The sequence below is a fragment of the Camponotus vicinus genome, unplaced genomic scaffold (genome assembly GCF_025532165.1).
Source record: "Camponotus vicinus isolate PSW18456_S1 unplaced genomic scaffold, iyCamVici1.0 SCAF_4, whole genome shotgun sequence".
Taxonomy (NCBI): Eukaryota; Metazoa; Arthropoda; class Insecta; order Hymenoptera; family Formicidae; genus Camponotus; species Camponotus vicinus.
The window spans coordinates 10,073,735-10,100,216 of record NW_028141976.1 but is presented as its reverse complement, the minus strand read 5'-3'; the positions used below and the strand labels follow the sequence as shown (position 1 = coordinate 10,100,216).

Genomic DNA, 26,482 nt, shown 5'->3' with positions numbered 1-26,482 from the left:
ATATAATCCCCGATACAATTTTGAAAATGTCATTAAATTAAATGAAGGTAAAAAATAAATATTAATATTATATACATATAATATCTAGTCGCAATCTAAATTCAAAAACCTTCCGATATTTTTCTCAACAACCTCTAATCAAGCTTATAATATTATAATCTTATTTCTAATAATAATCGCGCGCGAGATTAGACGACACACGTGACTCGAGAATAATATTTGACATATTCTTTAGCTTTCCGTGGCGCTCGAGCGTTCCTCCTTCCAAGTAAGATGATCGGAAGGAGTCTCACGACCGCCAGTTCGACTCGGAAGGTAAATGGAAAAAAATTGCGCGGGTAAGTGGTCCACGCATGCGCGCCGCGTCGAGCGCGCGCGTACCCTTTCAACGGGAGAGAGGTAAACACCTCGCCTCCCCGGGAGCGTCGTCGGTTCGCGACCTCGCACGCGGGGACCGGTCGGCTTCCAAGGCAGTGCGCGCGCTGCCGGCGCAGGCCGGTTATATACAGGCTCTCTCGGTGCGATGCATCCTCTTTTTTTTTTCCCTCTCTCGGCCGAGAATCCCTCGTCTCGTCGCGAGTGACTCGGGAGTGCCGTCGAGTGCCTGGTTAAGCTCGGTGGCGCGGTTCTTCGCGGTTCTCCGAGCGGATGATATCGCCCCGTGACTTTTATTCCTGACTTCGGTGACGTACGTTCGGAGCAGAATTCTCTGTATACATCCGGTGAGTGATCGAGCCGTTCCTGTCATCCGTTCCTGTTCCTCTTCTTTTCGAGAAGAGAGAGAAGAGAAAGAGAGAGAGAGAGAGAGAGAGAGAGGGAGAGGAAGGGGCAGCTTGTCTACCTGGCCGCGCGAGCGAGAGAGGCTGCGTGTGTGTGTGGTATGGCTCGTCGTCGGTGGTTTTTCGCCGCCTTTATTACAGCGAGACCCGAATGCGTGCGCGAGCGTATCCCTCTCGTCTGACCGGCCTCTACCCGCCACCGTAAGGCTGCGTTCACACATGCGGGATTGATTTTTCGCGCGAGGACCGTCATCCGGCCGTTGCTCGCCGAGGAGGATACGCATCACCTGTCAGGTTAATGAGAACCAACGCCGGCCGATCGTCCAATCAGCTTTTAGGTAAGAGTTTCTCTGGATTCTCTATGTCCTCCCTTCTCTCTATGTCCTCCCCCTCCCCCGTTTTTTTTCTAAGCTCGAATGAATCGCGCTCCGAAAGAATCCGCTCTCTTCGAGAGACCGAGTCTCTTTACGGTTCACCGAACTCACGCGGGGAGAACACGTGGTTGCCCGTGGCAGCGAGAGATCTTTGATCTTTCAGCTCCCACGTATTATTTATAAATGTGACAACAACGGTCCATCAGCTAAAAAGGCGTCGATCCATCAGCTGGTTGACATACAGCACAGAAAATTGCAGCAATATTGCGGCAATATTGCAATGTTATTATTACAACAATATTAATAATATTGCTGCGATATTCTGTGCTGTATGGGCACAGACCATTGTTACATTGCGGCAATATTGCGGCAATATTGCTGCAATATTGCTGCAATGTGTGGTTTGTGCTGTACGGGTCTGCTTGACGTTCGATCAAAGCGATTCGACGAGAATTGTAATTTATTTCTTTTTTAATAATTTTTTAATAATTCTATAAATTATATGATTTTTATCTTTTTGTCTTTTTCAACCTGACCCATACAGCACAGAATATTGTAGCAATATTATTAATATTGTTGTAATATTGCAGCAACATTGCAATATTGCCGCAATATTGCTGCAATATTATTAATATTGTTGTAACATTGCAGCAACATTGCAATATTGCCGCAATATTGCTGCAATATTATTAATATTGTTGTAACATTGCAGCAACATTGCAATATTGTCGCAATATTGTTGCAATATTATTAATATTGTTGTAACATTGCAGCAACATTGCTGCAATATTGCTGCAATGTTCTGTGCTGTATGGGAAGTAACTCGATTAAAAAAGTACTGTTTATTATCAGTTCGTATTTAAAATCTCGCACTCTCGGAGCTCTCACAAACAGATGATTCGAGCAGCTCCATCCCTTTGTACGTATGCGTTGCACGTGCAATCGCTGCGCATTTCTTCGACGGCGCCTGCTGCATCCGTAAGCGTCGTATCATCCTTTGTTCGTCGCGCTGCACCGATATGAACGTCGCTTAGCTCAGGTGCGCGTGCACAAAGCACTTGGGCATCCCGCGATGATGCGCGTCTTGATGCTGCGGTGCAAGAAGCGACGCAGGCAGAGATTCTCGCGTGTGTGATTCTCTGGATAAGATTTTACTTTAACTTTCTTGAACTTTTTTTTTCAACGACGCGAGCAATGACACGTGTATTTATTAAGAGGAAACAAAAACTCACACTTGAAAAAATGTTTTGATGATAGGTACATTTTCAGCTATTTTATTTCTTCCTTTATTTCGCAATATTTATCGCTACTTCTTGCATCTGCCTGAACATGCTTGCATTTATAGGATTTATTAGCAGCAAATTCTGTAGTAATACTTTTCGGCGAATTTAATTTCCATTGCCAAATATTAATCATTGCCAAATATTAATCATTAATCATTGGATGAATATGGATTTCCGTGCTATAGAATGATTTTTGTGAGAAACGTTTTTTCTGTGCATCACAGTTAAACTTTATAACTTTAATTAGCCTTAATATACCATAAAAATTCTTTTCTTTTCTAAATTTCATTAACAGTTCAGTATAAATTCTATCTCTATCATTTAGATTGATTAAGTGCAAAACATTTGCGATATTACATTTTTTTTGCTAATTATTTATCTTCTTATTTTTTCATACCTAAAAAATTGTTGCTATAGTTGCAAGACCATTTTTTAAGTGTAAGGTTCTGACATTCAGAATTGTTTGTGTGAATGCACACACCATGCATATATCTCACGTTGAATCTATAGTTTCCCTCTCACATTTTGTGCGTTCTTCTTTCTTTAATAAATTATTGCGACTTATGGATTATTTAGAAAGATAAATCGTTTATTCAGATAATTTACTCTCCTTTGAAAAATATAGAAAATCTGGAATTCTTGGACTTTTTTGTATTTAAAAAAGCCAGGAAATTCTCATGGAATTTTACTAGAACTGAGGGAATTTTTGAAAAAATCCTCTCTCTTTGATAATTTTGTTCTTATATTGAAATAATTGGCAAGCCAAATGAATTATGCTTTTAAAATATATTATAAATATATTTCTATCTCTGGTTATATATTCAATGTTTTAACGAAATATTGAACATGCAGTACATATTTTTTCTATTATAATTTTTAGTGATAAAAAAATTAAAATATTATGCAAGTGAAAAATATTTATCTTACGAAAGTTATTCAGTTTTTATTAGTACATTTACAAATTTAGCACGTGAAACTTAAGAGGTTTTGTGTCTTTTCTATATATGAGTGAAAAACGTTAAAAACGTATGCAATAAAAATGAAATTTTGAATAAAAATACTTGGAAAATGAGGATTTTTTTAAAATAAAATGTGAGTAAACACCCTGTCAATATTTGCCCCAAAAAATAGTTTTGCAGTATTAATTACAGCATTAATTTTCTAGGTATGAAAAATTAACTGAGGTAATTAAATGATTAGAAAATACTGTGATATCATATATGTTTTGCACTTAATCAATTTAAATGACAAAGACAGAACTTATATATAAATTGTCAGTAAGAAAAAATTAGAAAGTCTTTTTATGATGCTTATGCAAATTAAGGCTAATTAAACTTGTTAATAAAATTTGACTATGGGGTATACAGAAAAATTATTTCTCATAAAGATCATTCTAATTATAGCCTTGAAATTCATTTATCTGATGCAGTACTTAATATTTGACAATGGGATCTAAATTTGTTAAAAAGTATTACTAGAATTTGCTGCTAAAAATTCTACATGTTACAAACAATATTCTAACAGATACAAAAAATAGCGATAAATTTTTGTTACAACACCTAGAAGTTTACCTACATCAACAAAACATTTTTTTAAATGTACACGAAAATACATTACTGTTTCAAAAAAGTATTTGCAAATACAAATATTATCTCCTAACTAACTATACTTATTAATATAATATAATATTTTGTAAAAAATCGAAGTATATCTTTATATAAAAAAATTAACGAAACTTTTCCAAACTATTTTCTCTTATTTGCGCTTTGGTAACACTATGGCAAATCACGTAAATTAAGTCGTTGTCTGAGTGAACTATGCGCTTAAATGTGTATTTCGTGAATGGAACAGTAACGTGTGTTTACGATAGAAAATCAGTACTTGCAAGCTATCGTGTATTCTTTAAGTGCCAAATGACTGCATACGTAGCCCGATCACGAACGTGATATTACTTGCATGCATGTATCACGCTCGCTGTTGCTTCGATTTACTTATTCTCAACTCTCCGACTTTTAAAAAACTATTCTTAAAAAATCAAGATATATACATTTCTTAATAAATGCGAAAAAATTTAGGAGATGATTCTTTATCGAAAATTAAGGGAGGATTTTTCATATAAACATATACTCCTACATCCCTTCTTGTGGAATTACACTCCTCCAAAAATGAGAGTAAAAATTAGGTTTTTATTTTTTTTTCAAATTTGGAACAAGTTAAAGAAATGAAATTAAGTGGATATTTTCTACTAGTAAAAAGGTTATTTATTAATATTTTTTTCAGCCTCCCATATTATTATAAGGGGATGAAACTAGCAACCCCTATTCAATTTTTTATTAGAACTTTTTAATGTTTATATGAAAAACCCCCCTTAATTTTCGACAAAGAATCTTCTCCTAAAATTTTTCGCACTTATAAGACTTTAAGAAACACCCTGTATATTATTACTTCTCATAAAACATTATTCCAATTTTCCAGAAAGGAAACGTTATACATGATTTAAATGCTCTCCCTTCATTTTTAGAGTAATATATAATTTTTGTAAATTTTTATAGAAAGCACACTGTAAAAAAATTAAATAGCAATGACTCGAGAATCCTATAACATGCTGCGAAAAATTGTGCGAAACGTGAAGACGCGTTTTTATCGTATTTATTATAAGACTTGCAGTATACATTTTTAGCCATTAAAAATATATTTAGCTATAAAAAGTTTTCAAAGTATATACAATAGAATTTCTTGCGACGTTCCACGTTCCTCTGCCTTATACTTGTTCGATGAAAATAAGTTATACGTTAAGGAGCGTTTATCCTTACGCATAAAAATGCTAATGGGTCGTTGATTATAATTGCAGCCAGGCTGGACGAGCATAGTCGAATGCAGCTGGGCTCAGCATGCCCTCTAAGAAGCAGTACAACCTCGTACATAATGACGAGTACGACACGCGAATACCGCTGCACAGCGAGGAGGCGTTCCATCGCGGAATCGTGTTCCACGCCAAGGTAATCTGGAGTGATTTCTTATCCACTTCGGGTTCGCGTTCGTTTTTCTCCCTTTCCGGTGAGTTTGTTTTACGCTCGCCGATCCGAGACGCATCTCTCGCGAGTCTTCCGTTTTCAGATTTCCACTCTCCCATCCTCTAATTCAGTCCGAGAGATTGCACTAAAGATGGGAATTTTCTATAAAGAGGCATAAAAGAAATACCTAAGGACCTAGTCTACTTTAGCAGTATGAAAAGTTGATAATTTTTAGGAATCTTTTCTAAAGAATAATAAAGAAATTGATTTTTTGGCACCTTACATGTGTTTTTGTTGATGTTTAAATGTCAGTATTTTTAGCTTTTCTGTTGAATACGAGCCTCTGCGCGTAGCGTGTTCATAAATGCATGGTTTGATGGTGTCGTGTACTGCTCTTCGTGTAATTATCTGAAATATAAAGAAACTATCTAGATTTATATTCTATAGGATATCCTTGGGATACTGGATCTAATTGAAAAATAATAAAATATAGTATCTTATTTTAAGATTAGATATTTCGCTGATTAATTTTGCTGAAATATTTCTATTAAAAATCAGAAAAAAATTTTTTAATTCTAACAGAATTCAGTATCCTAAAAATATCCTACAAAATATAAAACTAGACCGAATTTTTTTACTTCAATTACACACGAGGATCAGCATGTCACAGTCATGCATTTTTGAATATTTAAAATATTGACATACTTGAATATTTTGAATATTTAAAAATATTGACATACTATTTTTAAATATCAATAAAACACCATATTCAAAAAAATATAATATAATACTTGAATACTTTGAATATTTAAAAATATTGACATACTATTTTTAAATATCAATAAAATACCATATTAAAAAAATATAGTATAAAAAATATAATGTGAAAAAAATTATCAATTTTTCCGCTAGATTAAGCTGAGTGTTCTTAAGGAATAATATATATCAGTCTGTGAAAAAGATCGTCGAATGTTTGGCAATGAAATAAAATGAACGATGTTATAAATTGATATAAAATTCGTTCATGCTCGAATAATATCCGACTTGCTTTGCAATGCCATTAAATTGCTCCAATAATGATTAGCCATAAATGTGAATTTCTAATTGCAAGAACTCTTTCATAAACTGTGCGCACTTTGAGAAAATAGTAACGGTCGATAGCGTCTCGCGTCAGAGGAAAATGTATGTCGACTATAAACTTCATGTGCTTCGCTCTTCCAACAAGCGATGGGAACGGAAGCATCTGTTTTGCCATGGTGCGTTGAAAAAGAGTTTCGCACCTTTCTTCTATTTTTCCTTTGGTAAAGTACTGCGCTACATAATATTATTGTACATATAATAGATATGGAAGAAAAGGGGAAAAGACCAATTTTAATACTGGGGCAACTTTGGAGACGATAAAAAAATACAACATACGTATCTATCAATGAATTCTCGAAAGCTATGTAGGAAGAAAATGTGTGTTTAGTGTCTCTGCATATATTATTTCACATTAGGAAATAAAAACCTGTAGCGATTTATTCGCAATGGAAACTGTATTTAGTCACCAATAGGAGCCGATTACGGGTTTAACGTAACGCAAAAAGAGGACAGAATTTCCGCCTAGAATTGCACAAGATATTCATCAAAGTATTGTATTGGTATTGAAGATTTTCGAAAAGTCTTAAGTCTTGTCTTAATCTTAAGTGAATCTTTGTAGCAAAAATTTCGCATTATCTCAATTTTATTAACAATTTTTATCTAATACTAAAAAATTATTTAAAATAATACTTAATATAACTTTATACAATATACACACAAAGTTTTGTTGAATAATTGTGTAAAATTTTATATTGTTTATTTTGCTTATATATATTTTATTAATATATTTATTATATTTCAAATATATTTTTATTTTAATATATTTATTATATTTTGTTTATTTTATTAATATATGTTTTTAATTCTATTAATATAAATGTTTTTATTTATTAAATAAAATTTGTTAAGCTCGTATAATAATTTTTTTCTCATTTATAATTTACAAATATATATATTTTAGTTTTTTTTTTAAATCAGTAATCTTGACAATATCTTAATCTTAGTATTTAATCTTAGTATTGTTGACTAATTAAAAATCTTGTTTTGATCTTGTTTCAAATTTCAAGACAAGGCAATATCAAAATTAGTCTTAGTGTCTCGTGTAACTCTAATTTCATCAGCGGATACTCTGTCGTGATGAAATATATCTGACGTTTTCTCTACGTGACGAAATTTAAACAACTCGAATATATCAATCCCAATGGAGAGAATAATAATAATAATATTTAAACATCGTCGCGCGTATCGATGGTGCAACAATTGCGACGACAGCGCGATACCGGCGACTTATTTTTGGACCACCGCGCTCTCCGTGTGACGTCATCACACATCGCGCACGTGTTTATTTCGGTGGTACTTCTCTCCTGAGAAAGGTTAAAGCTTTTTGTGCGCCGCGTTTGTGATGCGAAATTCACGCTTACCCCGAACACTCGGAAGGTCCGGAAAACATACATGTTAAGATCATATTTTTAAAGAAGATGTTTAAATCAGCGTCTCTCGTAAAACCTTCTCAGTTCATGAAACTCTGAGCGATATTTCATTTATGTTTTTTTTTCTTCTCGATACTATCTAAAAAAATATCGTAAAAATAAAATTTCAAGAAAAAACAACAAATGAAACATGTGCACATATACAACGAGACGCCATTATGTCTGTATCTTAAAAGCACCAGAGAAAACTCGAAAATTAATTTTTTTCATAAAAAGAATTGCTCAGAGTTACGGATAAATCTCCGAAAAATTTCAAGATATATTTTGCATATTGTACACAGTAAAAAATAAAATGTTAATTATAACATTTTTCACATGTCCCAGAAAGTCCACTAAATTTTAAGTTAAAATAACTCATTCGTCCTATGTTATTGATAAACTAAAAATGTTAAATAATTGACACAATACTTTACATTTATTTTTGTTATTGTGACTTTAAGTGTAATGGAAAAATAACAAATTAATTAAAAATTACGTGAAAAAATAGTTATAATAACTAGTAAGAATTGTTGTAGGACATTAACATATAATAGAATTATTTTAACTGAAATTATTTGTAATAAAAACATTTGATTTTAGTAAATTTGATTATTTTGTATGTCAAAATTCAAAATTATTTGAAGATTTAACTTTTCTTAGAATGTTAAATTGACTTTGAGACATGTTGATTGTTTAAAATGATTGTGTTAAAAAAACACAAAATTTCATTTCTAAGAAACATATACAAAGTGTTAAGTTGAAATTGACATAAATGTAAACACATGAAAAAGTTATAAAAATAATAACATATAAGTTGTATGTTAATTTTACATTAAAGTACTAATCAAAACGTGGTAACGCAAGAAAATTTTAATATATGGATGCACAATTTTTACTGTGTATGTATATTTTGGCCAAGAAAGAATTGTCTCTAAATTGACCAGAAAATTTACTCCTAAAAGGACATCCATGGGATGATTTCGAGACACTCTAAATATGTTGTACATATTTATCTTATCATATATACATATATTAGCAAATGTCTCTTAAAATTTCACGAAACATAATTTAAGAAATCAATCTAAAGGACGTGTCTTTTAAGTTACCTTACAAAATCTTTTAGAGTTTTCGAGATAACAATTCAGTTTTGCTATAGTATCGTAATCAGTGTAACATAAATTTGCCATGACTAACAATGAGAATATCGTTTCAATTTGTGCACTTCATCGATTATTCATCTTACAATTAGTATACAAAGCCGCAATTATTATGTCAGCAGCAGAAAAGAATAAATGGGTTGTTTATGCAATTTATATCAAAGTTAGTCGTTTCATGCAACTTAATTTTACATTAATTATACTTTTAATTAACATACAATACGTTTGACTTTGCTGTATCATTCGTGTTAATTAATTCCAAAAGTCGATAGATGCAATATCTTGATCATGGAATAAGATTTATAATTTCGTTTCTCTTCCGAATATTTTTTTTTCAGTAACGGATATCTGCAAATAATATTTTCCCATTAGCGTTGATAAAAATAATTTTATACATTTCATCTTCAATCATCAATTTTGTATCTATTAAATTTTATTTAATGTAATAATTTTAATTAATAAAAATTTAATAATACACTCATAAAATTAAACGAGTCGAAGTAATCGAGACGAAGGAATAATTAAACGAGTACGAATTATTATGTTCAGTGTATTTTACTTCTAGTGCCAGAAGCCGCCTTGATCTTCTGAATTTGCTTCGTCTGATATGAAAACTGAGCGCACTACATTATCATGACTTGAGAATCCGATGCTTACATTTAGTGCTTAGTGGGGTATAAATGCAGATCGATATACTAGAGAATTTGCGCTATTAATATTCCATCCGCGTACTGTGCATATTTCTTATAAAGTTATAAAGTAGGAAATATCCTGAAGCGAAACGGAATTTCTCTTTCGATATCCAGTATATTGTACATCGATTTTTCAAAGAGTAAAAGTTTTTCTATGCGCGCGGTACGTTATAACGATGGACGAGGGATGAAAGAGCGACAAAATTTCGCAACGCGAAAATTTTCAGCTAGTACGCAAGCACTTTTCCTCATGCGCTGTCGTCATTCGCTTATCGATCGCAAATTTTTACGAAGAAAGACTCTGTCGTAAGTATGTGCGTGGGAGAATACCACGTGTACGTAGAATCATCCGAACGAACACGTGGCTAAGACCATCGGCTTCAATGAGGGAATTCTAAATACAGATCGTGTCAGAACGTAGGGTTGCACGAGATACCAAGACTGGTCTTGATAGTGTCTTGTCTTGTCTTGAAATTCAAGACAAGATTGAGACAAGATTCTTAATTAATTATCGAGACAGTACAAGACTAACATTATCAAGAGATTACGAGTCTTGTCAGAATTATTGGTTTTTAAAAAAAAGCTAAAATATGTATATTTGTACATCAGAAAAGAAAAAAGTCACATTGCATTATATGAATTTAAAAAATTTTATTTAATAAATAAAAAATTTATTAAAAAAGTAAAAAGATTATAAGAATAAATAATAATAGATAATAAATAAAAAGTTTTATTTAATAAATAAAAACATTTATATTAACAAATTTAGCAATAAATAAAATAAACAATATAAAATTTTACAAAATTATTTAGCTATATAAAACTTTGCGTACGACATGTTCTCTGATTGTATGTGTATCTGCATTCTGATATTATTGTAAGCAAATTTTTGTAAAGCGAATATATATTTACATTTAATATATATTTTAAGAAGAATTTTAAACAAATGACACATAAATATAATAATAATTATCTCAAATCAAAGATTATATTAAACATTAATTTTATTTTTTTATTTTATTATTTATTACATTTATTTATTTATTTATTTTATTATTTATTACATTTATTTATTTTATTATTTTAAACAATTGTTCAGTATTAAATAAAAATTGTTAATAAAATGGAGAAAAGGCAATAGAAAGTGAAATTTTTGCTACAAAGATTCATCCAAGACCAAGATTAATATTTAAGTTTTCGAAAAAATTTCCAATATCAATACAATATTATTTATGAATATTGTCTTGTCTCGAGTCTTATACAACCCTAGTATGGCGGTCCTCCCGCGCTATGATTATGGCAACCACATAACGTGTATGTTTATCGTTGCATGTACAAATGGGGCGGTTCGTGCTGTCCTCATCAAAATCTTACCATAATTCGTGACATTTAAATTCTCAGAAGCGATTAATTTTATCCGAGGATAAGAAGTTATCACTTACATATTACAATTACTTCTGGTTTGAAAAAGTCCAGTGACATTAGTATAAATCAGAGATCAGGTTTGAAAGATTTGAGAAGATTAATTTTAACTTCTTCGTATTAAAAAAGAGAAATAGATTAAAGAAAGAGAATGTTGCACTGAAATTTATCAAGGTATAATAAATACAATTTATCCAAAAGGAAGGAATGTATTCGCGTCACCAATTGTCAGTGTGTGATGACACTATACCTTCTTCTTATGTATTTCAGTTCATTGGTTCTATGGAGGTTCCGCGACCGACTAGCCGAGTGGAGATCGTGGCGGCGATGCGAAGAATCCGCGTGAGTAATAGCTAATTAACCTAGTTACGAAGAACACTATGGTTTAACTGTCCTCGTATCTCATCCGATTAATCTGGATTTGTTTGATCCGCAGTACGAGTTTAAGGCCAAAGGGATCAAGAAGAAGAAAGTGACACTGGAAGTCTCGGTGGACGGGCTGAAAGTGACCTTACGGAAAAAGAAAGTAAATAATATGTTATCCAGTATATAATGTTTCCCAGTATCATATGTGTTAGCATATAGACTTAATATATATATATATATATATATATATATATATATGTATGTTAGCATATAGACTTAATTGGGTTGAACGCGTTAACTTATTAACTCTTCACCGGATAAGTTAATCCTCACATATGTAACTAGACAAGATGAGTCTGCTAGACTCACGATGATATATCACATAATTTAAAGAAGCGAAAAAGGAAGATGTACATTCGAACACCGACGCAGATTCGAGCATTTAAGCATCCGTTAAAATAAAAAGTTTGAAATGTTTTGATGAGGACAACATTTTTATAAAAGATCCTTTTTGATTGAAATCAGCTGACTTTTGTTTCTCGTAAAATTATGATAAAAATAAAATGTATCTTTTTACACGTCTTTTCATCAAAGGATATCGTCAGAATTTTCAAAATAAAAGATATATTTATTTTTCGTTCAATTATCGTAAGCAAAATCGGTACAAAATTCTTTTTTAGTGAGATCGAACGTAAAATTTTCGCAAAGCCCGCGTAAGAGGAAGATCATCGTTTTCCGCGAATGTCTCAAGGGAAAAATCACACGCGTCCAATGACGCGCAATTTCGTAACAGTTGCAATTTATAACGAGAAATGATTTTGGACAATTGCCACGTTGTATTCGCTCCGATACACATGAGTGTCATATATTTTCGATACTGTATACATTAGCAGATAGCAGTAATAGCCAATATTAGCTAAACTATATTCTCGAATGATTGCTATAATGGCTCGCTATTGTTTTTGCAGAAGAAACAGCAGCAATGGATGGATGAGAATAAAATATATCTGATGCATCATCCGATTTACAGGTGAGTTGGCGTTGTATTTGCTCGCTATCGCTTAATTTACCACTGCCAATCTCTTTTCCTGATTTATTTACTATTCTTGAATTACTTTATAATTATACGAAACAATATATTATATTAGATGTATCATTTTTGCGTTCTTTCTTGGCTAATAATTAATTATTGAGAAAATACAAATAAAATTTGCGTATTTTTCTATCAAAGATATCGCTCGAAAATAATACAATTTTTGAATAAAACAAAAAGCGACTGTATTTCTTTTCCAGGATATTCTACGTCTCGCACGATAGCCACGATTTAAAGATATTTAGTTATATCGCCCGTGATGGGAGCAGCAATACGTTTAAATGTAATGTCTTCAAATCTAGCAAGAAGGTAAGTCGCAATTTTTATCTATGCACAACAATAATTTGATTAATTCTCGATGTTATCAAAAATTTCCTACATCGGTCATAATCTCAGACTTTGTAAGCTGGAAAGAAATTTATGAATTTACGAATAGGAATACGTGATATGAATTGATTATTATTTTTGGAGGATTTACTTTCATTTGTTTTACCTCGCTTTTTGTACAGCAATTATATGTTTAAAAAGAAGTCAAAATCGATTGAATTAAAATCAAGAAAATTAAAAATCAAGAAAATCAAGAAAAAAGAGAAGAGGAATTAAATATACAGTATCTCACCAAAGTGTTGCATCACTTATAGAAACAGGGAAGTCGTTATTTTAATGAATAAAAATATATATAAATATTATCAAATTATATTTTATTTATTATATTTTAATATTAACATGTTTTAATATTAACGTTTATTTTAATATTTATTTTAATATTAACATGTTTTAATATTAACATTAACAAAAAACAATTGTGAAAATATTTGTAAACATGCTGTATTATATCACACAATAACAACTTTCAAAAAATTGTCAAGAATGTCAAGAATGCATGCAAAGGGAGGCTATTTTCAAGAATCATCAATTTAATATTTACTGTTATTATTTGTTATAATTTTTAATTATTGCTATATGAAAGCATAAAATAACAGTAATAAAATAAAATTTGATAAAATAAAATAATATATATGTTTTTATTAATTAAAGTAACTTTTCTGTTTTTATAAGTGATGCAATACTTTTGATCGATACTGTATATATGTAATGTGTGTGTGAGACTCAATACACATATTCTATATTCAAGTAAATGAATGTATGGAATTTCTGAAGACAATTGTCGTGTCCATTTTCCTACTTTCGCGGATCTATTATTCCACATGGCGGAGTGACTATTGGCCGGCGTAAGATTGCGTCGTGCACGTGCGTAAATTGTATATACATACATGCATATACATACGACAATTCACGCAGCCCGCGTCGCCTGGCGCTTTATCAACTTACTTTATTGTAAATCTATAAATAAACGCCGGACTCCTTGGCGGTCGCCCTCTCGCCTCCTCCCTCCGCATCTTTTCTCCGTTGTGGAGACGCAACGTGGCGACTGTACGAAAGGAGGAGGGTGATGTGGAGATCTCCGCAACCAGAAGAGAGCTGCATCCCTGTCAAAGTAGAGAGAGAGCGTATTATTTTCGCCTTTTCGTGGGTGGAGGGATGTTGGACCGGACTAGAAGCCTCGCGGGGGAGGAGGGGACGTATCGTTTTGTCGTGTATGTATTTGCAGTAGCGGTTCGGTGCCGTTTGGCACCGGGTTATTAAAATAGTCCGATATAGGCCGGGATACGATCTTTCGCGACGCACGCTGGCGGTTTCTTAGATCCGGAAATTTGTCTCTATTAATGCCTCGAGAAAGGCACATCCTTGCTTATCTACGACACACGTATTAACAATTTTTTTTATTCTTGCAACTTTCGTATGTAAATACTAATGTTTTAGAAAAAGAGGAATCAAGCTTCCAATATATTCACTGTACTGCACGTGTGTGTATGTGTGTCGCGTGCGTGTGTGCGTGTTTGTGAAGGGAAGAAATGGAAAGAAGAATTTTGATTCACTCGGTATGAGTCTCTCTCTCTCTCTCTCTCTCTCTCTCTCTCTCTCTCTCTCTTTCTCTCTCTCTCTCTCTCTCTCTCTCTCTCTCTCTCTGTTGTACGTATATATTCTTATTATGTAATACCGCGCTTCTCTCTAAATATCTTCGATACTTATCGGTAAACATAGAGGTCTTCCCTCGTCCCCTTTGTTGATTATTTGGGGATTCCGGTCGCTTTGAAAATCTGGGTGAATCCAGAAATAACCGACGACTATAGAAGACGATATATCTAGGATGCCGCAGAAATATCCAGCCTGAACGAAGTTTTAAACTCGCGGGCGAAACTTCCAAAAAGCTTTCACTGGTTCCCATCTCTAGTCCTGTTTATACTACCCTCAACTTTTATATCAATTCTTCAGGACAATAGAATTGTGCTTGTTCTTCTAATGGACGGAATTTCTATTCTTATTCATGTAAAAGCTCGGGCTTTTAAGCTCTAGTCCTCTTTAGAAGTTGAATTTTATAGATTCTTTCTACCTACCCAATTTTATGCTAATAATATAATTTCACTTTATAATATGTATATAGTTTGCAGTTCGAGAATATAATTTTTGCATATTATTATGCGTAGAGATCCAGAGGATTTTTGCAGGCGAATTTGTTACGTTTGCTTATTGGTCGATAGGCCCGCAGTAGGAGCTATGTAAGATAATTGCGAATTGTCACAGAAAACGCGCTTGACACGCGACAATATATAATTTATCAGTCGGGGGACATAGGAGTCCCGACCTCGGTCGACCTTAAATGACGTGCTGCATCGTCGGGGTCGGCTATAGAATAGCGTTTCGTGCAAATTTCGAGCGCACGTCTCGCTTTCCGCATTCTCTTCAGCCCATTCGCCCGTTCAATTTTCGGATGGAGGAGGAAACTATTAAGCTAGTTAATCTTAGCGCGATATCGAAAGAATGTGTGACAGAAAAGTCGCCGTAATAGATCTGAAAAATATAAAATGTGGGGTCGTGCATAAGATTCAAGGCAAAATAATATATATTTGTAAAAATATTGGATTGGTATTGAAAATTTTCGAAAACTTAAATCTTCTCTTGTTCTTTATGAATTTTTGTAGCAAAAACACCTTGTCTTGTATTGTTTTGTTTCGATTTTATTAACAATTTTTATGTAGTACTGAATAATATTGTTTAAAATAATATTTAATATAATCTTTATAATGTAATAATTATTTGTATGTCATTTGTTGGGTTTATTTTCTAAAATACAAAATGTATACATTTTCGTTACTTTATGAAAAGGCTCATATGCACGCAATCAGTGAATCGCGTACATGTGTCGCAAAGTTTTATATGGTTAAATAATTGTGTAAAATTTTACATTTTATTTTGTTTATTGTATTATTTCTAATTTGTTAATATAAATATTTTTTATTTATTAAATAAAAGTTTTTATTTATGAAATAATCTTTCTAAATAAACTTTTATTAAATAAAATTTATTATTTATTAAATAAAATTTTTTAAGTTCGTATATATAGCGACTTAACAGTGACAATGACGGTATAATACAGTGATTTTTTTCTCATCTAATATACAAATGTACATACATTTTAGCTTTTTTTGAAAAATCAATAATCTTGACAATCTTGACAATCTTATTGGTTTTTGTTTTGATATTCTTATGATAACTAATTAAAAATCTTGATCTCGCCTCGAATTTCGAAACAAGCTAAGACATTATTAAGTTTGGTATTTCAATTGCAATCCTAAAATTTAATATACATAAAAAAATAAAAATTATATTACTGAATTGAGATCAAATATTACACAATATTAAATCACAATATTAAACAGTTTCGGTAGGATCAATGCTTTGTTGTTAAAATAATATTAGAAAATTAAATTTTAAAAAAATCACAATGAGAATTGCAGAATGTTATTGTAGATGCTCTCGATGCAATTAATTCGCAAGAACAATTTATTCCAACATTTTTATTCTACGCAGATCGTGACTACGATTCTTGCATAATACAAAAACCTTATTTAAATCCTTCAGTAAATTCTCCTTCTACTATTTACCACATCTACTTTCTATTTGCTGCTCCAATTAGAAGAAGTTATTTAATAAATCGACAACGTTCCACTTTCTTGTTTCGTTTTAAAAAAAAGAAGGATATGACGTTCGCAGGATTTCATGCACTTATCCTAAATAAAATAGATCGATTAATTGTAAGCGAGAGCTGGAAATTTGGGTTATCAAGATAGACAAAGAGAAAGAGATAGAGGAAGGGATCGACGGAGATATAGAGAGAGAGATGGAAAAGTGCCATTGAGCGGGCCGAAAGCGAGAATATTAATGCGATTATAAATAAACTCGGAGGAAAAATCCGGCGAAGCGCGCCTCTGAACGTCGCCGGCTAAGAAACCGCGATAGGAAGCCGCACGGTTAACTTCGGCTCTCGCGTTCCCCGTTTATACACGAGGCCCCGCTTATACACAAACCGCTTCTATTTTCCCCTCTTTCACGCGTCATTTCCTCTTTTTCCTCCCTTTCTCCCTGGATTCCTCCCGATATCCCGATAGAATGACTTCGGACGCAACCACGCGCCGTAAAACGCGGACAGTCCTGATGGATCGCCGGTTCCCGAGGAAGTGATTGGACACGTTCGAAAATTGGAAGATGTACGGAAAAACGAGAAACGGGATGTGGGATCGTCTGATTACGAGATTACGGTAACATGACGGCATAAGAGGTTTATGAACGTCGCGATACGTAACAGAATGTCTTCGACGAGAGAGATATGTATAAGAGAAGAATATTTTTTCAATCGGACTTAGTGATATATTAAGATATACGTGATGATTGATGTAGTGCATATGTGTGTGTGTCTGTTTTAATAATTTTCATTATTAAAAAAGTGAAAGCAGGACCTTGGCAACATGCGCTTTACGGGAAGAGATTTGTATCTACTTATTGATGGTATTTACATTTAATTTATATTCACCTCATAATTAAATCTTATTATTATATTAAATCTTAAACATACATCTTACATTGATTACATGATATCACATTGGTTTTTTTATAGTATCTAGTCACTCTTTCAAAATGATAAAAGATTATAAAAATATATTGGGCGCTTATTTTAAAATTCAAATTATCAAATTTATTAAATATTAAATTTAATTTAAAAATTAAAATAAAGTAAGAGGCTGCAGACTGTGATGTAAGGTATTAAAACGAAATAGAAATCAAAGACAAAACATTATATATTCTTTCAAATAGGTAGATGGAAATAAATTTAATTAATTATTTTATTAATTATTTAATTAATTAATTACTAAATTAAATTCCAAATTACATCACCTCTAATGCCTGACATTAGTCTTCTTTTATCGATGTGAAAACGATGTGGATGTAAAGTCCACACGATCCAAGTATCTAGATAGATGAAAGATGCATATCTATAGTGTGTCACTTTTCAAATGTATATTTTTTCTTTTTTTAATCTGAAAATTTTCGAATGAAATTCCCTAATTTTCTCTATTTAAATTAAACATAAAAGTCGATTGTCAAGTGACGTGATGAAAAATTGACGAACAACGCGCGTATGCAATATACGCGACAGTCTTCGTGGAAGCGATGTATGCATTTTAAAATTACGCACAATTTAATGGGGGATTTGCCAAATTGAATAGTCACGACTATTTATACAAATGAAAACGACGAACAGATCATATGCCAACATTAATTATTTCAATCTACATTAGATGGACTTTTGTCTTCTTCAATCCAAGTGTAAAATATATCCGCGACGTTCTGTATTGAGTTATGATCACCCTTAATCTATCTGTCAGTGATGCATCGTTATTATGCCATTACTATTGCAGCACTTGCGCGTCAAAGATAATGCATTTTAGACATTTGTAAATGTTTTCCTAATATAATTCGTGTCAGCATAAACGGCCATTTCGCTTCTTGCATATCAACGTTGTAGGAATAAACATTGTTATTTTATATGGAGATTACAATTTAGAGTTTGTACAATTATATGTTTACATATAAGACACCGGGTAGAAATATATTTTTTATTATTTTCGATATAAACAAAGTCGTTATCTCTGAAATATTAATAACATGTTTATAATAAAGTTGATTTTTCAATCAATGTACGAGAGAAACACTTAGGATAATTATCTTATTTTCAAAGCATTGCGTAGATTGTACTAGACTTAAAACAAGACAAATATGTTCATAAAGATATTGTATTGGTTATCAAAAACTTAAATTTCGTCTTGATTTTACGTGAATCTTTGTAATAAAAATTTCATATTGTTTTATCTCAATTTGCTAACAATTTTTATCTAGTATTGAAGAATTATTAGAAATAATATATTTATCATAATCTTTATAATATAATTTAAGATAACATTATTATTTAATGTGTTATTCGTTTACTTCCAAAATATTATATACATATATTTGTTGTCTTTATGAAAAAATAGTTGCATACAGTGATGCCAGAAAGCAAAGCTCACATACACAATTTCAGGGAATCACATACATGTGCAAAGTTTTGTGCATCTAAATAATCGTGTAAAATTTTATATTGTTTATTTTTTTCATTGTATTAGTTGTTTTTAAATTTGTTAACATGTTTTTATTTATTAAATAAAATTTGTTAAATTCATATAATAGTGATTTTTTTTATTTATTTTACAAATGTATATATTTATTGTTTTTTAAAAATCAATAATTTTGACAAGATCAATAATCTTGACAATCTTAATTTTAGTATTGCCTCAATAATTAATTAAAAATCTTGTCTCGAATTTCGTGACAAGATAAGATAATATTAAGACTAGTCTTAATCTCGTGCAACCTTAAGATTATGGAAAATCTGGAGGCTTTAATAGTGGGAATAATTAACGATCGAAAATAATCTTCAAGGAATAAAGAAGGGTTTATTAAAAACTTTCAAATTAAGATTTATTTATATTTGGTACGTGGGTCAAGTAAAATTCGTATACATTAATCAAATTTAGAGAAAAATTAATTTTCTATTTTAAACTGGCACATTACTATTCTTAATATTATCATTAATGTTCTTAATATTCTTAATATCAGCGAAATTCTGTATTTTTACATTTAGAGTTTTATTAATATTTTGATTTGATTGAAAATCAAGTCTTTTCATTATTGTTAAACTTTTGAAAACATGTGAAAATGAATTGTGACACTTTATTTTAACTTTAATTAAGGGATTTTAACGGACTATTTTAACTTTAATTAAGGATTTTAACGGACTTTTTTAGATTACAGACTACATTGAAAGAAAAAACTGTTGAGAATTAAAATGTCACGACTCAAATCTCTCCAGATTTTGCAGATTTGTTGTATTTAATTAAATTATAAAATTTTTAGTAGCTGAGAATTGGAATGAAAAGAAACTCTATCTTCAATATTTCATTTCACACACACATTATATATTTGCGATTCACTCGGTAAATAAAATTTCATACCTGTTTATTCTTTCTTCATGACCTCGACAAGCTGAAATAAGTTCAAAGAAACTTTCAAAGTAAACGGTGCGCGTCGTGACGAACATCGTCTAAACAAAGAAAAAGAAAATGTAGTTGATGAGATTGCTGCCGAGATGGATGACAGCATCCGCAGCTGTGAACACGCGAAAATTCGAGGCGAATTGTGAAAAAAAAAATCGTGGGATCGCCCATGAGAGCCATGCTGAAAAACTCGTTCAAGTCGGCGATGGCTTCGACCGAATTCTCAATGTCAACCAACAGCCCTGGCCCTGCCAGTCCCCTGGGCTTCGAGACTATACCTAGGCCGCGCAAGAAGCTCTCCTTCAAAGAACCTTCGAGGGAGATCTTCAATTACTTGAAAATGCGCAAACCTTCGGTACGGCCCAAGCTATTGCAAGCGCAAAACAGCGTCGATCTCAGCTTCGACGAGAATCCTTTTGAGGAAGAGAACGAGGATCTCGACGAGCTCGAGGTAAAGGATGCGCGCATCTTTCCTTCGGCTTTTTATTAAAGAAAAAAAAAACATTCTCCTCCGATTTTATCGAAGGGATAACAAAACTCGATGAATAAAATTGTTATAAATATGACCGATGTAGGAAAAATTCACGTAATATTTTGCGCATTCTTTGAAATTTTATAATTTTTGTAGTATTTGTATTATAGTAATTCAACATTATACGCACCAAAACTCTAAATAAAGATAAAATAAATAAATTAATCTTACTTGATTAGAGTCAAGCGATGAGGGTGGTCAGAACGGTCGGGCAAGCTTTCGAAGTGTGCCATAAATTAAGTATAAATAATGCCACGGAGGATCGCGATCCTCGAGGAGACAAAGACGGGGAGAGCCACGGTGAGAATTACCACGGTGATGTTTACGAGGACCAAGACGAGATTCCCAACGAGCAATCTCAACCCTCTCCGCCACCGGTGCATAAAGGTGAATTGAGCTATTCATAATCGATGCATTTCGTCTCGTTATCTTAATTCTTGAAATTATGGCGAAAGAATGTTAATATAAAAAAATCATTTTCAATGAGAAATTTGTACCCTTTTTTTAAGTTTCCATCTCTACTTTTATTTATAATTATGCGGTAATTCCTGTCTCGTCTTTCAGACATATCGTTATTGGGGGATACTGAAGATTCGGTTCCCGAGCAAACGTCCGTTACCTGTTTACTTCGATCGCATGACGGGCCGGCGACAACCACCTCTACCTCACCGATCAGACAGTCACCATCGGTAAGATTTATCAAGAATATAGATCGGAGAGCGTGTGCTATTTTAAAGGATACTTTGTAAAGTACTTTGGCAACTACGAAGGAGTCAAAGTCTTAAAATAAGATGGCTCGTTACTGAAAACTGTTTTGCTCTACGGTAGCACATTGTTTATCACTTTCCAAGTTTATTTCGTCGGGGTACGCCTCATAAATTTTAAAGCGTCTCCTTGCGCAACAATATAATTTGCTCATGGATTTCAACAAGATGCAATTTCGACGCTTCGAAACAACTCTTACGTCTACATCACGTCTATTCGTTTCTTATATATATATATATATATATTTTTTTTTTTTGATCGGTCCTCTCCAGTTTAATTATAACTATATATATATATATATATAGAGAGAGAGAGAGAGAGAGAGAGAGAGGGAGGAGGAGGAGGGAGGTATCGATTTATTTATTTTTTCTCTCTTTTTTACAGGGCACGGTAACTTCCGAGTGCGGAGGTTTATTGGTGGGTGGCGAATTAACAGCTCTAAAGCACGAAATACAGCTTTTACGTGAACGTTTGGAGCAACAGAGTCAACAAACCAGAGCTGCCGTTGCCCATGCACGACTTCTTCAAGATCAACTTGCGGCGGAAACGGCAGCGCGCGTCGAAGCTCAGGTATAAATAAATGAATCAATTACCAGAATGCATAAATATTTTGCCCAGCACTTGTCTACATCATTGATTGATTAATTCATCTCATTGTATAGTCTAATATAACTTATTAAAGTAGCAGAATAATTTATTAGGGGTATAAATAAGTTTCCCTCTATCTTTTATAAAATTCAATGTTTTTAGCAAATTATATATATACAATTCAATCATGAAAGTAATTTTATTTTTCAGCATTTCCTTCCATCTTTCTGATAAGTTATAGATTTCGGATCGATAGAAAGTCTGGTCTTTACTTGCGATGAATTCATAAAGCTATTTCTTCGACATTTATAAATTTTTTGTCAGATAAGGCATGCTACATCGGTCGAAAAAAATTATTATTTGAAGGCGCTAGTATATGAATAAAGCAAAGAACCACTCAAATTTCAATGTCTTTAGTAATTTCATGAGGCCGAGCATTATCATGCAAAAATTTAACTGGGCAATAATTTTTCTCCGTAGGAATTATTTTATTCTATAACTCACATCGCTCAAACGAAATAATTGTGATAATAGCAATCTGCAATTACTGTTTTGTTTAGTTCAAGTAATTTATATTTAATCATACCTTCATATATCTTGCTCGGTTTTATATGGCAAAATTACTTGAAAAAACTCCTAATGATTCTTATTGATACAGCGCCTTATCTAATAAAAAATTGAGAAATGTCAAAAAGAAATAAGATAATGGTTTTAATGGCTTAATGAATTCGCAAGTAAAGACCAAACTTCCTATCGATCCGAACTTTATAATTTGAAAGATGAAATAATGATGGGGATTACTTTCATGATTAAATTGTATTACATGTATAATTTATTAATAAACATTGAATTTCAAAATAGTAGAAAACTAGTAAAAAACTTATTTAAAAAATATTAGAAAAATAATAGACAACTTATTTATACACCTAATAGTATATTTGATGAACATTGTTTTTACCATTTTATTGTTTTTGGGGATAAAATTATAAATTAAATATATCTATCGAAACGACAAGAAAGTAAATTTGATGAAAAATGTCTACTTTAATCTCATCAGTTTCAATAAAACGGAATTGTGGCAACTGAAATTTTTCACTCAGACACAGATTTCTTCTTTTTTAGGCGAGGACACACCAACTCCTAGTGCAAAATAAGGAATTGCTAGAACATATAAGCGCGCTGGTGAGCCACCTGAGGGAACAGGAACGTGTTTCCGGTGGTCACGTCACTTCGCAGTCGCAAATACCGAGTACGCCCGCATCCATGCAACAGAATACGGCGGCTCCCGATCTGTCGAGCCTCGGCCAGGTAACGCTCTATCGAATTCCATGACACCGGAGTATTCCGGTGGAGCATGGAAGCGAAGCACCTGGACTGATCGAGAGTTGCATCTCTCAATTAACGTCTAACAGAATGCATTTTGTATTTTTCTTTTTATTTTTCCCTCTATTTAATATTAACGCCCTTTTTGTACCGAGATTTTCCTCTCACCTTTTTTAACTTTATAATAAAATATTTTATACATATATACAAATTTTTTGTTTTGCACTCACTACACTATATTACACCGATTGTGATGCGAGTCCGAATGAAATTCGTTCTTTCTGGTGCTCAGATGAATCATATTTAGCAATGCACGCGCTATGTTTTAGGCGTTTTCGTTTGGTGCCGATAAGACGTCGAAAACAGCCGTAGCCTCAACTATTTGTATTATTTGCGCGAGTATTTGCGCCTCTGCCCTCACGGCGCAAAAAATACAAGTCAAAAAGCTTGCTGATACTAACATCGATAAAAGTAAAAGTGAAAGTCTTGTATGATGCGAGTGATTTGATTAACGCAGCGTGCGTTGCGTATATCTCTTCTCTTAATTACTTACACGTTTAGATTCGAGGTATCTAATAGTGAGAAAAAATGAGTTTTTTCATCCTAAAAAACGACTAATATAATAACGACTAATATAATAACAATTAAGCACCAGTATGACGGTGTTGTCTAACAGGTCTTCGCACGGGATTTCGGAGTACACGCTGCCAACCAATGCTAGGTAATGTTTTATCTCTCATTACTCAAGATCTGTCCGTATAAGAGCAAAATCCTAATCAGACATCGCAATACTTGAATCCATAATATCTGACAAAGCATTTAAGAATTGAAAGAGGTAAGAACACAAAGAGAGATACATAAAAAATATAAATAGAAAAAAATGTTCCAAAAAAAGAATTTTTCTAGTTAACATATAAATTTAAAAATTTGCATATATATCTCACAAATAAATTATTAGATAAATTAACGATTAAATATTCAAAATTGCAAACGGGATCATATATATTTGTGTATAAGATATATGCACAATACATAATTATAAGAATAAACATATGAGAGAAAAAAGTGAGAGACAAATATTCGCCTCTCTCTCTTTTGAATACATCGCGGATTTTGAGAGATCTTGTTCCCTAAACTACGTCTTCTCGAGTGTAGTGCCAACGGACCGGAGGTCAGAGCTCGCCATGGGAGCTGGATCCACCGACCTTTCCTTACTGCTCATATCTGCCGGATACACTCTATTCCGGCGGTCTCAACGCCATGGGTATCCAGGGTAATAATACCACCGCGGATCAATTACAATTCCAAACACAGCTGTTGGAAAGACTGCACAACCTAAGTCCGTTTCAGCCCCAAAGATCGCCTTACAATACACCATCGCCGTACGCGATGGGTCCAAATCTGCTTTTACCTCCGTGCGGTGGACCAACGGTGAGTGATTCCTCGTTATCACCTGGATTTATACGAAATATAACTACGATAACAATGTAATATAATAAGGATATAATATATGTTATATTACATTTATAAATGGGAAATTATGTAATTAATCAATAACTTACTAGTAATATTTATGTACATTACTTGTAATATTCCGTTTTATTATTTTTAATAATATTAATATATTATTAAAATATTAATATATTAATATATTAATATATTAACAATGTTTACTAGGATTAAAATATTAATATATTAATATATTAAAATATTAACAATGTTTACTAGGATAAATTTTTTTATGCTAGTTGAAGAAGAGCAATTTATTAATATCATTTTAATGTTTAAAAAATTTCTCTATCATATAAATTTTATATAATTTTATTTATTTTATATATTTTGAATATAGAATTCAGCCCAATTGTCCCCAAACTCAGCATCCTTGCGGGTTTCTCAACCGAACAGCTTCTCCTCGTCGCCAATCATGACTCACAAGCTCGACAACTATGGAATGGATAGTTCAGACGCGCATCAACATTTTATAAAACCGTTGCCATGTGATAGGAATATAACTCATTCGATAGCCGAGGCTAAAGTCAAACAGGAACGCTCGAATCTACAGGATTGCGATATACCTCCGATAATCCTGGATCCACCGCCGCAAGGCAAACGCGTAGACGATACGGCCAAGAAAACGAGTCCGAGGCAAAGTTCAATAGTTCAAGGCGCGCACGATAATAAGAATAATGCACCGAAAAGTCTAGCGACCATTCTGCGAACTTCAGGTCCACCGCCTTCTCGCACAACGAGCGCTCGATTACCCTCGCGTAACGATCTGATGAGCGAGATGCAGCGAACAGCCTGGGCTCGTCACACGACCAAGTGACTGGAAATTATTTGGTACAATAATGTGTTGATAATTTTTGTCCCGGAATTATCACGTTGTGCACATATGTCCTCGTTAGTTATAAATTATGAAGAAATTATATATGCGCGATTCGAGGATCTTTGGTTTAAATGGATATAACAGAGTTTGCATTTTTTCCTTTTCAGTCGCATAAACTTTTTGAATAATATATTCGGAGTGTAAAGATAATATAATTTTCCAATGCTTCAAATTGGATTTTAGAAAAACATCCGAATAAATTTTATCAAACAAAATTTATTACTAATATAAATTTTATCGATAAGTCATACAAACGTCGTTCAATATAGTCAATAAATCATTGTAGTAGATTCTTACGACAAACGTGTAAAATTCAATGGATCGTACAATTGTTTGTATCTTATGGAAGTAACATCTGTGGAGTGTTTGTAAAAATTGAAATGATAATCGCGTTCGAGAAATTTAGTGGATTTATATCTCATGTATGTCTCCCGCGAGTATCCAAAGAGACGAATCGTGAATATGTATACCGATATATGTAGCGTACTCTCGTGTGAGAATCGTCATCTAGCGGACGAGCCTGTGCCAAAAGTACCAATTGTCAAGAGAATTTATTTTCAGTATATTTTTAAGTAATGTAAATAAAAAAAGAGAGAAACGCGTATGATCTCTCGCAGAGTACAATACGTATTTATTATCTTTTTTCCATCCTTTTGTGTATCTAAT

General features: G+C 32.7%; 1 protein-coding gene and 1 long non-coding RNA gene across 7 annotated transcripts; one reads left to right on the top strand and one right to left on the bottom strand.

Annotated features, from left to right (window-relative positions):
• Positions 1-440: 440 nt before the first annotated feature.
• Positions 441-26,440, top strand: LOC145971155 (carboxyl-terminal PDZ ligand of neuronal nitric oxide synthase protein). Of its 6 annotated transcripts, XM_083098512.1 has the most exons (12): positions 441-1,117; positions 5,288-5,435; positions 11,541-11,612; positions 11,707-11,796; positions 12,605-12,666; positions 12,930-13,038; positions 20,934-21,141; positions 21,319-21,443; positions 21,904-22,089; positions 23,230-23,415; positions 24,586-24,861; positions 25,280-26,440. In XM_083098512.1, the coding sequence occupies exons 2-12, from the start codon at positions 5,328-5,330 to the stop codon at positions 25,754-25,756; spliced, it is 1,899 nt and encodes a 632-aa protein (XP_082954638.1). In that variant the 5' UTR covers positions 441-1,117; positions 5,288-5,327; the 3' UTR covers positions 25,757-26,440. The 6 variants fall into 6 exon arrangements, with proteins under 6 accessions (XP_082954638.1, XP_082954642.1, XP_082954643.1 ...); XM_083098516.1 differs by lacking the exons at positions 441-1,117; positions 5,288-5,435; positions 11,541-11,612; ... (1 more) ...; positions 12,605-12,666; positions 12,930-13,038 and adding exons at positions 14,363-14,497; positions 17,577-17,637; positions 20,212-20,673; XM_083098517.1 differs by lacking the exons at positions 441-1,117; positions 5,288-5,435; positions 11,541-11,612; ... (1 more) ...; positions 12,605-12,666; positions 12,930-13,038 and adding exons at positions 14,654-14,672; positions 17,577-17,637; positions 20,212-20,673.
• Positions 5,106-14,571, bottom strand: LOC145971158 (uncharacterized). Its single transcript, XR_014438785.1, has 3 exons — positions 14,062-14,571; positions 5,734-5,858; positions 5,106-5,612 (listed from the first exon to the last, which is right to left on the bottom strand). It is a non-coding gene; the product is annotated as an uncharacterized LOC145971158 (long non-coding RNA).
• Positions 26,441-26,482: the final 42 nt, after the last annotated feature.

Coding starts and splice junctions, on each gene's coding strand:
- LOC145971155 (XM_083098512.1), top strand. CDS start 5,328: ATGCCCTCTAAGAAGCAGTACAACCTCGTACATAATGACGAGTACGAC. Junction 12,667..12,929: donor ATGCATCATCCGATTTACAG/GTGAGTTGGCGT, acceptor TTTCTTTTCCAG/GATATTCTACGTCTCGCACG. Junction 24,862..25,279: donor CTCCGTGCGGTGGACCAACG/GTGAGTGATTCC, acceptor TTTTGAATATAG/AATTCAGCCCAATTGTCCCC.